Raw genomic sequence first — 14,924 nt, 5'->3', positions numbered from 1 at the left:
GTGGGGAGGGGTATTAATTATAGTTCACCAGTTTAATTATAGTTCCACAGACAACAGTATCACTTAACCTCCAGATTTCAGCATCGTCTTATTCTGTGTTTCTGTTATGAAAATGTCACAATGAAAATGTCGCAGCCTTTGCAACCTAGGCTCCCAGAGTGAAAAAAAGAAAAAAAAAAGGGGAGGGGACGTTTCCACCTCGGCTGTGCAAGGGTTAAGCGGAGCCACGGAGCTGAGATTCCTAGAGCGGAAGGAGAGCCGTCGCCAGAGGAGTAGCTTCCGCTTCCTGCCTCTGGTCTTACTTCTTACTCTGGTCAGCTTCTCGCGGAGGATCTCCCGTTTTTTCTCCGTGGGGAAAGCCGCCTCTCCTGCCGCCTCCAGGTCCGATGCGGGGAGAGAAAGACCGAGGAGGAAAGGAGGAGGAAGGAGGAGGAAGGAGCTGGGATTCCCATAGGGCGGAAGAGGAGCTCAATCAGAGAGAAAAAAAGGTTTTTCAATGGAGAACAAAGGCGCACTGGAAATATTTCATTTTAAAATAAATTGCCGGTCCTTAAGAATGTATCCTGGACAGCTCCAGCTGCAGTTATTTTATATTATTTTCAATATTTATAAACCTATTTTTTTAAAAAATAATTAAAAAAAATCACGCAAGTGGAACGTAGATAAAATTAAAAGAGAGAACACAGCTAAGATTCACAGGCCCACTTGGAAACCAGTATCCCTAAAGCCATGATTTCTAAAAAAACAAAAATAGCTAAGTAATAAATACATTTACTCCCACTGTTCTTTGCTTCTTTCCTCCCTCTCAGCGTCTTCTTTTTGGCTGCTGTGAAATATGCTGGGAGAATGTATGGGAAGAATAGGCATGGACAAACCTTTCAATTTCAGTTTTATCTCTGTCTCATTTTCCCCAGTGTTAAGTTACATTTAGTTGCCCACATTTTGACGTATTATGAAACAAAAGGACCTCTTGAAAATTTAGTTAGCATTTTAGTTCCAATTTTATTTCTGTATATAATTCCCCCTAAAATCATGCATTGCTGTGTGCTCTTTGCCTTTGAACAGGTGTAGAAAATCTTTTATCACCCAGCAGGCCAGATCCAGATCTTCTTTTCTCCCCACACTCAACTGTAGACCAACTTTGGTGGGTGGGTGACCTTCATATGCTGTTATTTCCCCCTCATTTCTCCACATTTTCTCAATGTGTAACGTGCCATTGGTTTCTCTTTCGTAATATTGCAGTCAGACATTTGTAATGCATTTACTGGTCTTGACATATTTAAAATAAATCTCTTCAAACACATGTTACACCAGGCATAGGCAAACTCCGGCCCTCCAGATGTTTGGGACCACAATTCCCATCATCCCTAGCTAACAGGACCAGTGGTCAGGGATGATGGGAATTGTAGTCCCAAACATCTGGAGGGCCGGAGTTTGCCTATGCCTGTGTTACTCTTTCAGGTGCTATTTGGGCAAATTAGGAATTTTATCTTCAATGTTTTTATGAGTTCTTTGGCCATCATTTCCCTTTCACAGGCTGTACAATCACATCTGAGCTACACTGTGGATCCTCCCTACCTTACCCTGGAGTAGAAGCGACCACCATGTACCCTGCTCAGGTAGGGGAAAGATCATTGGGGGCAGATGTTGGGAATAGCTGGAGTGCCTCCTTCCTTATTACAGAGGGACTCTTTGCAGGGGCCTCTTACACCTGTGCTTCTGAGGCTGCTGCCTCTGAAGAAGTGGGTTGGCAGCTTCATTTTTCTGTATTTCTTAGTATGTTCAATGTTTTTTAATGGTCTTCTTGATGGTGGCACCTGCCCTGTGGAATGCCCTCCCATCAGATGTCAAGGAAATAACAACTATCTGACTTTTAGAAGACATCTGAAGGCAGCCCTGTTTAGGGAAGTTTTTTATGTTTGCTGTTTTATCATGTCTTTAATATTCTGTTGGGAGCTGCCCAGATGGGTGGGGTATGTATCTATGAATGTGGTTGTGTGTGTGTGTGTTTTATTGTATTTTTATGTTTTTTGCGGAGCTGCCCACAGTGGCTGGGATAACCAAGTCAGATGGATGGTTAATAATAATAATAATAATAAATAACAACATCGTTTGTCCTTAATTTGTCCACATTCAGTCTCATTGGATGGCCCTGGATTACAATATTATCATAGAGCAGGGGTGGCCAACTCCCAAGAGACTGTGATCTACTTTCAGAATTAAAATCTGGCAGTGATCTACCCCTGTTTTTTTGGGTTCAGCTCAAAGTTGTTGATCTTTATTGGGATGAGGAATGCCCCATTTCTAGGGGATTGGCTCAAAGTTGTTGAGCTTTTTTTAGAGAGGGTGACCTTTTTTTTGGGGGGGGGGCTGCCCCAATACTTTTCTTAAGGGGGACAACAGAAGCTTTTAGAGATTTCTTTGGAGAGAGTTGCATAAAAGCACTCACAAATCTGTACGCTGCACAAACTCCTTTACCCACTCCTTTTACCTACCTATCAAGATTTCTTAAAAAATACATGCCTTCATCCATTGTTAGTGTGACACCTGCATCACCAACTGTTTGATATCAGGCGAGTACTGTGTCAGGGCCAGCTTCAAGGAATCCTTAAGGTGCTCATCTGTCATGTTTGAACGTTGCTTACTCTTCGTCATTTTTAAATATGAAAATGCAGATTCACACAAATAAGTAGAACCAAAACATGAGTGTAAAATTTCGCTGCATCTTCTCAAATTTGGAAATTTCTGTCTAGGCACAAATTTCCAAAATGATTTTTCTTCTGCACGGGCCCTCAGAAAAATGACATTTTTCAGAGTTAATATCTCATTTTCAAGAGATGTTTTGCACAATGAGTAATTTGTACTGATAATGACTACAATTTTTTAAATGTCCAAATCAGATATGAATGGAAATGACATGTACTCTACAATTAATTCATTTTTTTTTAAGTCGCCAAATCTTTTTTCTAACTCCAGAATAACAGAATCAATTTCGGCCACATACCATATTTTTCGCTCCATAAGGTGTACCTGACTGTAAGATGCAACTAGTTTTCAGAGGAGGAAAACAAGGGAAAAAAGTATTCTGAATCAAATGTTGTACTAACTATTTAATAAACTACCAGTATATCAGAATAATATTTCAACAATGTAAAGTGAACAGCAGTCAACAGTGGCATTAAGAACCACCATCACTGTCATTAACAAATGAGGAAAGACTTTATCCCCTAGTAAGGGGGGGGGCAGACAATATGTGAGCTTCCCACGTCAAGTCCCTTAGCTCTAAGGACAGTATGGTTTGGACCTACACAATTATTTTAATAAAGGCAAAAGAAGTGGGACTTTCTTCTTTTTTGTTCATTACAGAGAGCTCTGGGGGCTTTCATATGAGGGAGCAATGAGGGAGAAATCTGATTCAATTTCCATTTAAAGTCAAACCTACCTACCTACCAGTAATTCACACCTTCCCCAAATGTTCATCTTGCTGCTGCTGCTGCTGCTGCCTCCTCCTCCTGAGTAGTAATAAATGCTACCGTACTTTCACAGAGGGAAGACTGGGGAGTGCGGTGGGGGAGGGGAGGGAGGGAGGCTTGGGAAGGAAGCTTCAGCTTCCATCCTAAACCTCTGCAGGGATCGCTCTCCTCCCATGGACGCTTGGGAGGTGCCAGCCAGCCATCTGGCAGGCGTGCAGGGAAAGTGGAGGCAAAGGGACAGGAGCCGCTTACACGGGTAAGAAATCTTTGCCGGCAAGAGGGAGGCGGGACCATCCTGCGCAACACACACACACACACTCACTCACACACAGAGTGTCCGGGGGGGGGGGGCCCTTTCGGGAACAGGAAGGAGCTTTCCCAGTAATTGCCCATTGTTATTGAGATTTTGGGAGTGGGAGAAAGATAAGAGTTGGAGAGCTTTTTATAGGGGGAGAGCTTTATTCCCCTTTTAGGCTGCTGTTCACTAAGGAACCCAAGATCTACCCGCGATCTACCAGGAACTTCCTCGCGATCGACAGGTAGATCGCGGGGCCACTCCTGTCATAGAGGATTGATAATATCTCTCCCTTTTCTTTGCACTAGGCATAACTCTAAATTAGAAGATCTTTTTATTTCTTCAACTCCTTGATTATGTTGGTTCCTCTTTTCCCAGCGTTTTCTGGGTCAACAATTCTTTTTTTGAGGTCAGGTAACCATACAGTATTACAAGGGCAGGTGCACCATAATCTGTATACCTGCACAGCGATATTGGCAGCTTTGCTTTGAATCTTGTCCCTAACGCGGAATGGACACATTTCACAGCTTCCACAAACTGTTGTCAGCTGGGTCAATATCTTTGCTGAGCTATCTGCAGTGGTGATTTCTGAGCACTGAAGCTAAAATCCCCACTTGCCCCATGCCCCATTGGAGTGTGACTGGAAGGGAGATGCTTTCTACACCTTCCCTTGGAGTGTCTACAAGGAAGGGAATTGTTTTCTTCTTCCAGGGCTCAGTGAGCTTCAAGGAGGTTGCCGTGAATTTCACTGACGAGGAATGGGCCCTGCTGGATCCAGGACAGAGAGCTCTGTATGAGGAGGTCGTGCTAGAGATCCATGAGATGGTGGCCTCTCTGGGTAAGGATCCTTTTTTCCTTAATGAGTAGCTACAGAAGGTATGGATTCCTGCTGGTGGTACTATCAACTAGCTCACTAGAAGGAGTGTTGTTTATTTCTCCTGGAGAAAAGAACATTTGGTTCAGAGGAAAGTCTTTCTTAAACCAGGATTCAATTCTCACAGTGGCCAGCCAAATGCCCATAGGAAGTCCACAATCAGGACTTGCCTCTGATATAGTTGTCCTGGGCTCATTGGCTATGAGTTACTCTACTTAATTCATTTATTCTCTCTTTTTTCTGTCGAGGGAGGTCTCTTGCTCAGATTGGGTGGAGGGTGAACATGCCATTTTGATAAAATTGTGTTGACAACTGCATGGCATGGAAGCAAAAGGCTGAAGGGGTCTCCTGTGTGCCGGTTGTGATTTATTGCTTTTGGGAGAGTCCTGGATTGCGCGGTTTCCGTTCTCATCCTGAGGCAAAGTTTGTAATCCGAGGTACTACTTCCAGGATAGCGGAGTTTGTAACCTGAAGTGTTTGTAACCCGAGGTGCCACTGTATTACATAATTCATTGCATTCAGTTGCTTTTTTATGAAAAGTAAACTCAAAGCAACTTACTATATGACAGAAAAATCTGAGTTCTCCTGTGGGCCTGTGCATTGGTATATGTTGGCCTCTATTAGCCCAACACCATACGTTAACTTTTAAATGTTAAAAATTCCAAGTTCTCGGCTATATCTAGGGAGGGCTACCCCTTGGATGAGGAGGACATTTTGTGGCTTGAATCATAGAGCTGGAAGGGCTCCCAGGGTCATCTAGTCCAGCCCCCTGCAACGCAGTAGCCGGAGAACAAGGATCCTTGACAGGCGGCCACCCAACTTACAAGGGAGTCTGTACCACTATTCAACAGCTCCTACCACCAGCTCTCTCCAGGGTGCTGGGGATTATAGTTCAGCGTCAGGCTTTCATAGCTGGCATCTGAATCTGTTCTCTGTCCTCAGCAACACACAGGAAGAGAAATGGAAGAGCCAACTGATTTGGGAACTGAGGTACACCAGAGGGGTATGTGGGAGAACGGAGAGGTCCTCAAACCTGTTGGGGAAATGACACTGAACAACCACCCTACAATTCTAAAACCGTTCTCCAATAAATGCTTTCCCCTTATTCTGCAACACAATTATTTCTGGATTTTGTTTGTGGAAGGGAAAGGAAAGAGGGGTGAGAGGAGTAGGAGACCTCTGGGCCAGCCACCCCCTGCAAATCTTATTCTGCAACCTAAACCACAGAGCCTAGGGCTTGCTGATCAGAAAGTCAGCGGTTCAAATCCCCGCGACAGGGTGAGCTCCCGTTGCTCAGTCCCAGCTCCTGCCCACCTAGCAGTTCAAAAGCACGTCAAAGCGCAAGTAGATAAATAGGTACCGCTCCGGCGGGAAGGTAAACAGCGTTTCTGTGCGCTGCTCTGGTTCGCCAGAAGTGGCTTTGTCATGCTGGCCACATGACCTGGAAGCTGTACGCCGGCTCCCTTGGCCAGTAATGTGAGATGAGCGCTGCAACCCCAGAGTCGGACACGACTGGACCTAATGGTCAGGGGTCCCTTTACCTTTAAGCAGGCATATCCCCAAACTTCTCCTTGCACCCATAAGACAGGTGTGAGGATCCCTTGCCCTCCCTCAGACAGTGCGGATGGCACTTGTAGTTCAGTAACAAGGAGGGCCAAAGGTTCCCCATTGAAGCTGCCACTTTGATGAAAAGGATGTTTTGTGGATGGTGCAAAATAAAGAAATAACAGACACAAGCAGTTTCAAGTCCACATTAAAGTCCCGTATGGGCGGATGTGCATTTATACAGAAACTCAAATAAAGTCTGTGGAATTTGCTGCCAAGGAGTATGGTGGAGTCTCCTTCTTTGGAGGTCTTTAAGCAGAGGCTTGACAGCCATCTGTCAGGAATGCTTTGATGGTGTTTCCTGCTTGGCAGGGGGTTGGACTGGATGGCCCTTGTGGTCTCTTCCAACTCTATGATTCTATGATTCTGTTATTTACTGTGTCATATTAGCATATCAACAAAGATGAGACATACAGATTAACTGAAGGACCAGAAGACCCAGTGGATAAGATGTCTCTCCAATGAGCTCTTGAAAGAGTTCAAACATATATTAAAGTCTATTCCACATGCGTAGGAACATGTAGTCCAAAACAAACCATATATGGGTATTGTAATTCCACAAAGCAGAAGTCCATTCCACATGTATTTGTTCATGTAGACCAAATGTAGTTCCACAAGACAGAAGTTCAAACGACAAGGATTTCCGGAATATCTTATCAAGGCGGAAGGATTTCCGGAATATCTTATCCTTGTTTTGCTATCCTAGGCTTCATCAGCGACATAAATTCAAATAAGATGTAACATGACAGTGGATCTACAGTATGTCTGTGTGTCTCATCTTTGTTGATATGCTAATATGACACAGTAAATAAGACTTTATTTGAGTTATAACACAGCCGGTTACGTTTATTGTGTTTGTTTATACAGAAACAGCATGTTACCAGTTTCCCCTTTTAATCCACCAGGAGACGTTTGGGGGATCCTGGCTGAGGGGGACCCATCAGAAGTGCCACCTGAAACAGCTGAGGAGCAAAGGAAGCTGGGCGTTCAAGATGGAATCAACACACAAGAGAGGAGACAAATGCAGAAGGCAGGGAGTGAATCCGCCGCCTCTCAAGTCAACGGAAGTCAAATCACCAGAGAGGAGAGGAAGTACGAATGTAAAGTGTGTGGAAAGATGTTTGCTTCTCGCTCAGGTGAAAAACCACATGAATGCTGGGAGTGTGGGAACAGCTTCAGTCGGAGTGGCCCCCTTGATCTCCATCAAAGAATTAATACAGGCGAGAAACCTTATAACTGTTTGGAGTGTGGAAAGAGCTTCGGCGACCGTAGCAGTTTCTCTAGACATAAAAGAACGCACACAGGGGGGGAAACTTACAAATGTTTGGAGTGTGGAAAGAGCTTCAGGCAAGGTTACTCCCTTACTCAGCATCAAAGAACTCATACAGGGGAGAAACCCTATAAATGTTTGGAGTGTGGAAAGAACTTTGGTCGCCTAGGCTCCCTTACATTGCATCAAAGAAGCCATACAGGAGTGGAAACTTACGTATGCTTGGAGTGTGGAAAGAGCTTCTATCAGAGTTGGCACCTCGCAAGACATAAGAGAACCCACACAGGGGAGAAACCTTACGGATGCTGGGAGTGTGGGAAGAGCTTCAGTGATGGGGGCTCCCTTACTAGACATAAAAGAACTCACACAGGGGAAAAGCCTCACGAATGTTTGGAGTGTGGGAAGAATTTCAGCCGCAGCTGCAACCTTACTTTGCACCAAAGAAGTCACACAGGGGAAAAGCCTTATGAATGTTTGGAGTGTGGGAAGAGCTTCGTTCGGAATAGCCACCTCACTAGACATAAAATAACTCATACAGGAGACAAATGTTCGTATGAATGTTTGGAGTGTGGAAAGAGCTTTAGTCGCAGTAGCTATCTTACTCACATCTTAGGCTTGGAGTGTGAAAAGATCATGATTAGATAGGAGGGGGGTGGGGTAAAGTAGGAATACTTAAAGGGGATATTATAAAGGCTGACCACGGAACTCCGAAACCAGAGGAGAAACGGCGTATGAGACTGGAAGAAACATTTAGGTAAATGATAAGATGTGATTTTTTAACATTTGATAATATTTCAATATTTGATAATATTTTAATATGTAATATTTGAAATTGGAATCAGAAGAAATATAGGCTACAGTATAACATAGTTTAGTTAAGAGAGGATAAAAGAAGTTGAGATGTGGAATTCGATGTTCTGTTTGATAAGAATAAGATTTAAGATATGTTGATTATAACTGCAAGATAAAGATTAGGTGTAAGAAAGTAGATTCTACAATGTTACAAAGCTACTAAAGAAGATTAGAAATGAACACAGAAGAGAGGACGCGAGGAAGTCCCAAATTTAGGATTATAAAGAGGATAAGGATGGATAAATAAGTGTTTTGCTTGTCTCTATTTTGTTTTGTAGTTTTTGTAGTGTTTGTATTTGTGTATGTTTATTATTAAAATCCAATAAATTCTTATAAAAAAAAGAAAAGATCATGATTAGTCCTATCAAGAGCTCCCACAGAGACCAGAGCAAATACTGTGCTCAGTGTTAGAATTTGAATACTGTATCTTTGGTTAATTTTATATTTGCTTAACTCCAGTTTTTTTTTTACAATAGACATTTGCTTGGTCTGAACCCCATTTGCCTTCTATTGTGGGGGAGAGCAAGGGTTTTTGCTCTGAACCTTCCTGTTCAGCCAGTGTCCGTAAGGGGCAGGAATCTGAGTAGTGGGCAGGGTGGCAGGTATTAGAATCATAGAGTTGGAAGAGACCACGAGGGCCACCCAGTCCAACCCCCTGCCAAGCAGGAAACACTATCAAAGCATTCCTGACAGATGGCTGTCAAGCCTCCGCTTAAAGACCTCCAAAGGAGGAGACTCCACCACACTCCTTGGCAGCAAATTCCACGGTCGAACAGCTCTTACTGTCAGGAAGTTCTTCCTAATGTTTAGGTGGAATCTTCTTTCTTGTAGTTTGAATCCATTGCTCCGTGTCCGCTTCTCTGGAGCAGCAGAAAACAACCTTTGTCCCTCCTCTAGATGACATCCTTTTATATATTTGAACATGGCTATCATATAATATCATTCTCTATTAATAGTTATCATTTCTGTCAAAACTGAATTCCAAAAATCTCGCACTAAACGACATTCCCACCATAAATGATAATATGTACCAAGTTTCTTGCAAACCCTCCATACAATTTCGTTACGCAGAGTAATACATTTTTGACATTTGCAAATAAGTCCTGTACCATCTGTGTGATAACAAGGCATTTTCCCTAAGAAAACTGGAAACCAGTTTTAAGGGTCTAATCTGATTTCACAAGTATTTTATCGTTCCCACACTGATCATGTAGATATGTTAACTAATGATATTTTTAATCGAAGTTGAACACACGTCCGTGTATCACATAACCTCCAAATTGCAGCCTAGTCTTATTCAGCCAGTGTGGTGTAGTGGTTAAGAGCAGTAGACTCGTAATCTGGTGAACCGGGTTTGCGTCTCCGCTCCTCCACATGCAGCTGCTGGGTGACCTTGCGCTAGTCACACTTCTCTGAAGTCTCTCAGCCCCACTCACCTCACAGAGAAAGGAGAATGTTAGCCGCTTTGACTCCTTCGGGTAGTGAAAAGTGGGATGTCAAATCCAAACTCTTCTTCTTCCATTTTTCTGTTATGAAAATGGAAGTGTCATAGTGACAGAAAGGATGTGAGGGGAGACAGTCTCTGTGCTGACCACCTCCATCTCAAGGATCCTTCAGAAGGGAATTGCTGCCAAGAGCGTTATGTACAGGTGTAGTCTGATGCATTGAATAGAATGGAAGTTTATGAGTCATGGAGGAGGAGAGAGCACATGTACAAATTCAACACTTTGTTTTGTTGCTATTCTGTTAATGTTAATACTGTTTTATAGATATGGATGCTGTCGTACTCTGCGAATCCTATGATTCTTGGTGTAACTGTGATGTTTAGCTTATTTTTAAGTTGTTTTGTTAATAGTGTTACATAGATGGTAATTGTTTTATTTAGGATTTGTGATTGTTTTACTGATGATTTGTTAAGTATTCTATACAATTTATGCTGCGATGTTCCATGATGTTATTTTTATCTTTCATTTGTAAACCGCTTCGGGATTTATTTGAATAAAAAGCAGCATAGAATTAGAATCAATCAATCAATTTGTAGTATATTATCCTGATCTTCTGACTTTTTCAAAACAAAATAAAAAATAAAAAATACTCCTTCCTGTAGCACCTTAGAGACCAACTAAGTTTGTTCTTGGTATGAACTTTCATGTGCATGCACACTCCTTCAGATACACTTTTTGTTATACGTGGGATTTATTTATTTTTTTGTTATGTTCAGCTTGTTTTATTGGTCATGCCTTATGACCCATCTTCATGTCTCCCACGGAGGCCGTCTTCTAGAATGGGTGCTCCCAGATGACAGCTGAGGGAGAGGGGGTCTGGCAGAGCTTACATTTTAGCATGTGAGGGGGATATCAATGATGGTGATGATGATCTAATTTAACATTACGAGAGTGCTCCAATTGGAGAACAGCCTTTGCCAAAGGTGTCATGGACTTTGAAGATGCTGGAACTTGGGACGAAAGGGAGAAACATGCTAACAGGAAGGCACGTTTGGGAAACCCTCACCGTGATCAACTCCTGTCCAGAAACCTATGTCCCCACTGTGGAAGGATGTGTGGATCCAAAATTGGCCTCCACAATCACTCAATCAGAAGCTGCGGAAGCCACGTCGGACATTTGGGTTCCAAAGAACTTTCGCAAACTAGAACACTCACTTCCGGGTTTTGCGGCGTTCGGGAGCCAAAATGTTTGAGTCACAAGGCGTTCAGGATACGACTGTATAATAAATAAAAAACCAACTTGGAGCAGATCTTGCTTTTATATCTTATATATATTTCAAATGTTCTTGTTTAATACATTTGCTTATTCCCAGGTGGGGTTTCTACTTCCCCATTTTAATTGTTCAGTCTTTCCCCATCACCTCTGTTCTTTTACATCCTACCCATAGGATCTGACATTCATGGAGACTGCTTGAGCTGTCTGGATTCTCTTAGAAATAAATGCTGTTTTAAAAAAATGTGTAATAAACCTCAGGACCTAGTCAAGAAGGTAACCGCAACAGGGTAGAAGGTGCATCGATTTTCGAGACTTTCCATTTTTGTGTGTTGTTGATGGGTCCCTGCTTCATTGTAGGTTTTGTCACCTTTATCCTTGCACAACAGCTTTCAATTTTTATGACTCCAAAATGTCCAGACCAGGGATTGGTGCTTGTGGGATATATTGGTGCTATGTGAGATTCACCCAAAACCTCCCCTCTATTAGTATTACCCCCCACCAAGCGTATGTTCTGGAAACCTGAAGTTCACTGTGCACCTGTGTGCAGGTATTTGTTTATCCAATAATCTAATAAAGTCCAACCTCACCCAGCACACAAATGTGTGTGTGGGAGGAAAGTTTGAAATGCAGCCTTTAGATAAATCAGATTTGCACAGAAGAGCAGGCAAAAAATGAGGAAATATGTGCGTTGCTCTATGCTGGGCACAGATTTGGAGTTACTCGTATAAAAGGCTGCTGCTTCTTTCCCTATCGTTTCCCAGTTTCTATAGCTGCAGATAAAACCTAATAAATGTTTGGGATGTGGAAAGAGATTTGTTCTGCTTTACATAACATCAATATACAGTGGTACCTCGGGTTAGGAACTTAAATTTGTTCTGGAGGTCCATTCTTAACCTGAAACTGTTCTTAACCTGAGGTACCACTTTAGCTAATGGGGCCCCCTGCTGCCGCCACACCGCGATTTCTGTTCTCATCCTGAAGCAAAGTTCTTAATCTGAGGTAGTATTTCTGGGTTAGTGGAGTCTGTAACCTGAAGTGTCTGTAACCCGAGGTACCACTGTGTGTGTGTGTGTGTGTGTAGCGTACACACACACACAAACGAGAATCAGTCTGAGCAGACAGGACATAAACAGTTACAGGTGGGTAGCCATGTTGGTCTGCCATAGTCAAAACAAAATAAAAATTTAAAATTTTCTTTCCAGTAGCACCTTAGAGACCAACTAAGTTTGTTCTGGGTATGAGCTTTCGTGTGCATGCACACTTCTTCAAGAAGCACACTATCTGAAGAAGTGTGCATGCACATGAAAGCTCATACCAAGAACAAACTTAGTTGGTCTCTACGTGCTACTGGAAGGACATAAACAGACACCAACAAATGTTCCAGTTACGGGTAGGTAGCCGTGTTGGTCTGCCATAGTCAAAACAAAATAAAATAAAAAATTCCTTCCAGTAGCACCTTAGAGACCAACTAAGTTTGTTCTTGGTATGAGCTTTCATGTGCATGCACACTTCTTCTGTAACTGGAACTATGGAAGGCACCACATTGAGCCGCATGAAATGGAAGTCCGTCAACCCCACCAAAAAACTTGCACATGTACAGACCGACATCTTCTGTCTGAGGTAACTGAAGAAGTGCGCACGCACACGAAAGCTCATACCAAGAACAAACTTAGTTGATCTCTAAGGTGCTACTGGAAGGAATTTTTTTATTTTGTTTTGTTTTGACCAACAAATGTTGTAATAGACAAATATTGCCATTCAGCACTACCTGGTAAATGGAACCTGAACCACAAATGCAGGAACTATACAAATTAACCATCTGTGATCTACCAATGATCTAATGTATCAATCCCACAATCTACACATTTTGTCCACAAAAGTGTTGCCTCTCTTTTAAATCTAGGTTTATTAAATTAAAAGGTAATTTAGCATGAGCATATGGATCAATTTGTAACTGACGAGACAATATATATATTCTCTAGTCGCTAAAACTGAAATTGGCACAGGATCGTTCTTTTTTAACATACCTAGACATCCAAAAAGGGGTGTTAAGTATGACACTTCTTTGTTTGGTGTGCTGGGATACTCACAGAGAACCAATTTTTTGTGCGTTCTGGCAAATATGTCTCACTGGTACAGACTGATGTCTGGAAAAATTAAATCCTTCCGGTATAGGAAACAACATTTTTTTTAAGTGTTAAAGAATGTGGAGAAGTACCCCAAATAAAAGTCTGAAATAATGCATTGATCCTTTTTAAAATAGGCTTGGGGAATGTTTGGAAACGAACATGTCCCCACGGGCTCCTATTTAATAAATATTGTGTGCCAGATTCAGCTAAATAGTTGCACTAAGAGGATCCAGCACAAGTCCTGCTAGTACAAAGGGCCTTTCCCCCTTTCATTCCCCCCCCTCAAAAAAAATGGCTCTGGGGAGGTCAGGGGAAACCGCAGAACAGTGTGCATGGGAAGGGGTCATTTCACATGGGAAGCAGAAATGTTGTGTTTCAGAACACTGAATTCCATCCATTATTTGGGGTGTGGGGGGTATTAGGGGAGGGATGGTGCCTCTGGTGGGGGACATGTCTTGCTCCTTATGGGGTAGTTTGTCCCCCCTTTGGTTCCCAAACTGCACTCGGCTCTCACCTGTGGCTCCTAGATGCTGTCAGCATGCGACAGCAGTCACACCTGGGGAAAGGGCTTCACCTGGCCAGCTAAACCAGGTAAGAGGAGCCAATGGGTCTCAAACCCTGCACATGTTGCAGAGGGAAGTGAGAGACAGATGGGGTTTGTCCACCTGGGAAGGGAGACCATCGAGGAGAAGGAAAACTCTGATCCTAAACCTTCACTGCCTTGCGGGATAACTTCAGGAGAAGAAAAGGTATCGGGAGCAAACCCTACATAAATCCAGAGTGGAGTCCTAAAGACGGCTGGATGGCGCCTTGTACTCCTCCTTTGGGCAACTCCTGCAGCTCAGCTGATGCCGAATGTCTTGCTCTGCTTTCCTTTGGACCCCATCAGCGAGGCCGGGGGGGGGGGTCTTGTCATCTGGGCAGCGCAGGACCTCCAGACACACTGCCCAGGCTAGTGCAGCAGTTTGACTTCACCCCAAAGATGCACCCCATTGTCTCTTGAGACAGACGGATGCGAGCAACGACAACAGTTTGTGTTCAGTGCTGTCAACTCTAGCTTGAGTTCTGCTCCTGTTTTTCTATTCTGCTGCCAGAATTCTGCTACCAGAATTGGCCAAACTGCGGGAGGCAGTGGAGGATAAGGGTGCCTGGCGTGCTCTGGTCCATGGGGTCAAGAAGAATCGGACACAACTGAACGACTGAACAACAACAACCAGAATTAATTAACTGAGCAACTCTAGATGCTTGTGTTGTTACTTAGGCACAGTCACTCTTTTTCCTTGAAGCTTAGCTTAACTGTCACAGCAATTTCTGCATTTCCTTTCCATCGAACCTCAGTATTTTGATTTTCCTTTGTACACCCACATGTGTATACAGGCAGCTCCCCATTTGCGCATGTGTTCAGAGCAAGTGTACACCATTTCCGGCTCTGGAAGTGGGTGCAACAGGGTGTGGTGGGCTTACCTGTGCACCGTTGACATGCACGATGACCTGGAAGGGAACCCCCACAAAAACTGAGGGTGTGTGTGCACAAATTGGGGGAGTGCCTCCTGACTGAGATAAAACCATGTAGCTGATGATGTGAACTTTAGGCCGTAACAGCTTATGCTTCAATAAACTGGTTTCAGTCTTTAGGTGCCAGAAAAGCCTTGCCCCTCACGGCTGCCCTAATTCTTGAAACTAACAAACACACATTAATACAGCC

General features: G+C 43.3%; 1 protein-coding gene across 1 annotated transcript; it reads left to right on the top strand.

Annotated features, from left to right (window-relative positions):
- Window positions 1-425: 425 nt before the first annotated feature.
- Window positions 426-8,975, top strand: LOC117042798 (zinc finger protein 436-like). The gene is made up of 5 exons (XM_033142450.1): window positions 426-485; window positions 1,535-1,619; window positions 4,480-4,606; window positions 7,153-8,147; window positions 8,718-8,975. The coding sequence occupies exons 2-5, from the start codon at window positions 1,605-1,607 to the stop codon at window positions 8,778-8,780; spliced, it is 1,200 nt and encodes a 399-aa protein (XP_032998341.1). The 5' UTR covers window positions 426-485; window positions 1,535-1,604; the 3' UTR covers window positions 8,781-8,975.
- Window positions 8,976-14,924: the final 5,949 nt, after the last annotated feature.

This window comes from Lacerta agilis, chromosome 2 (assembly GCF_009819535.1).
Source record: "Lacerta agilis isolate rLacAgi1 chromosome 2, rLacAgi1.pri, whole genome shotgun sequence".
Classification (NCBI taxonomy): Eukaryota; Metazoa; Chordata; class Lepidosauria; order Squamata; family Lacertidae; genus Lacerta; species Lacerta agilis.
The sequence above is the reverse complement of the archived record's forward strand: the minus strand, read 5'-3'. Positions and strand labels throughout refer to the sequence as shown.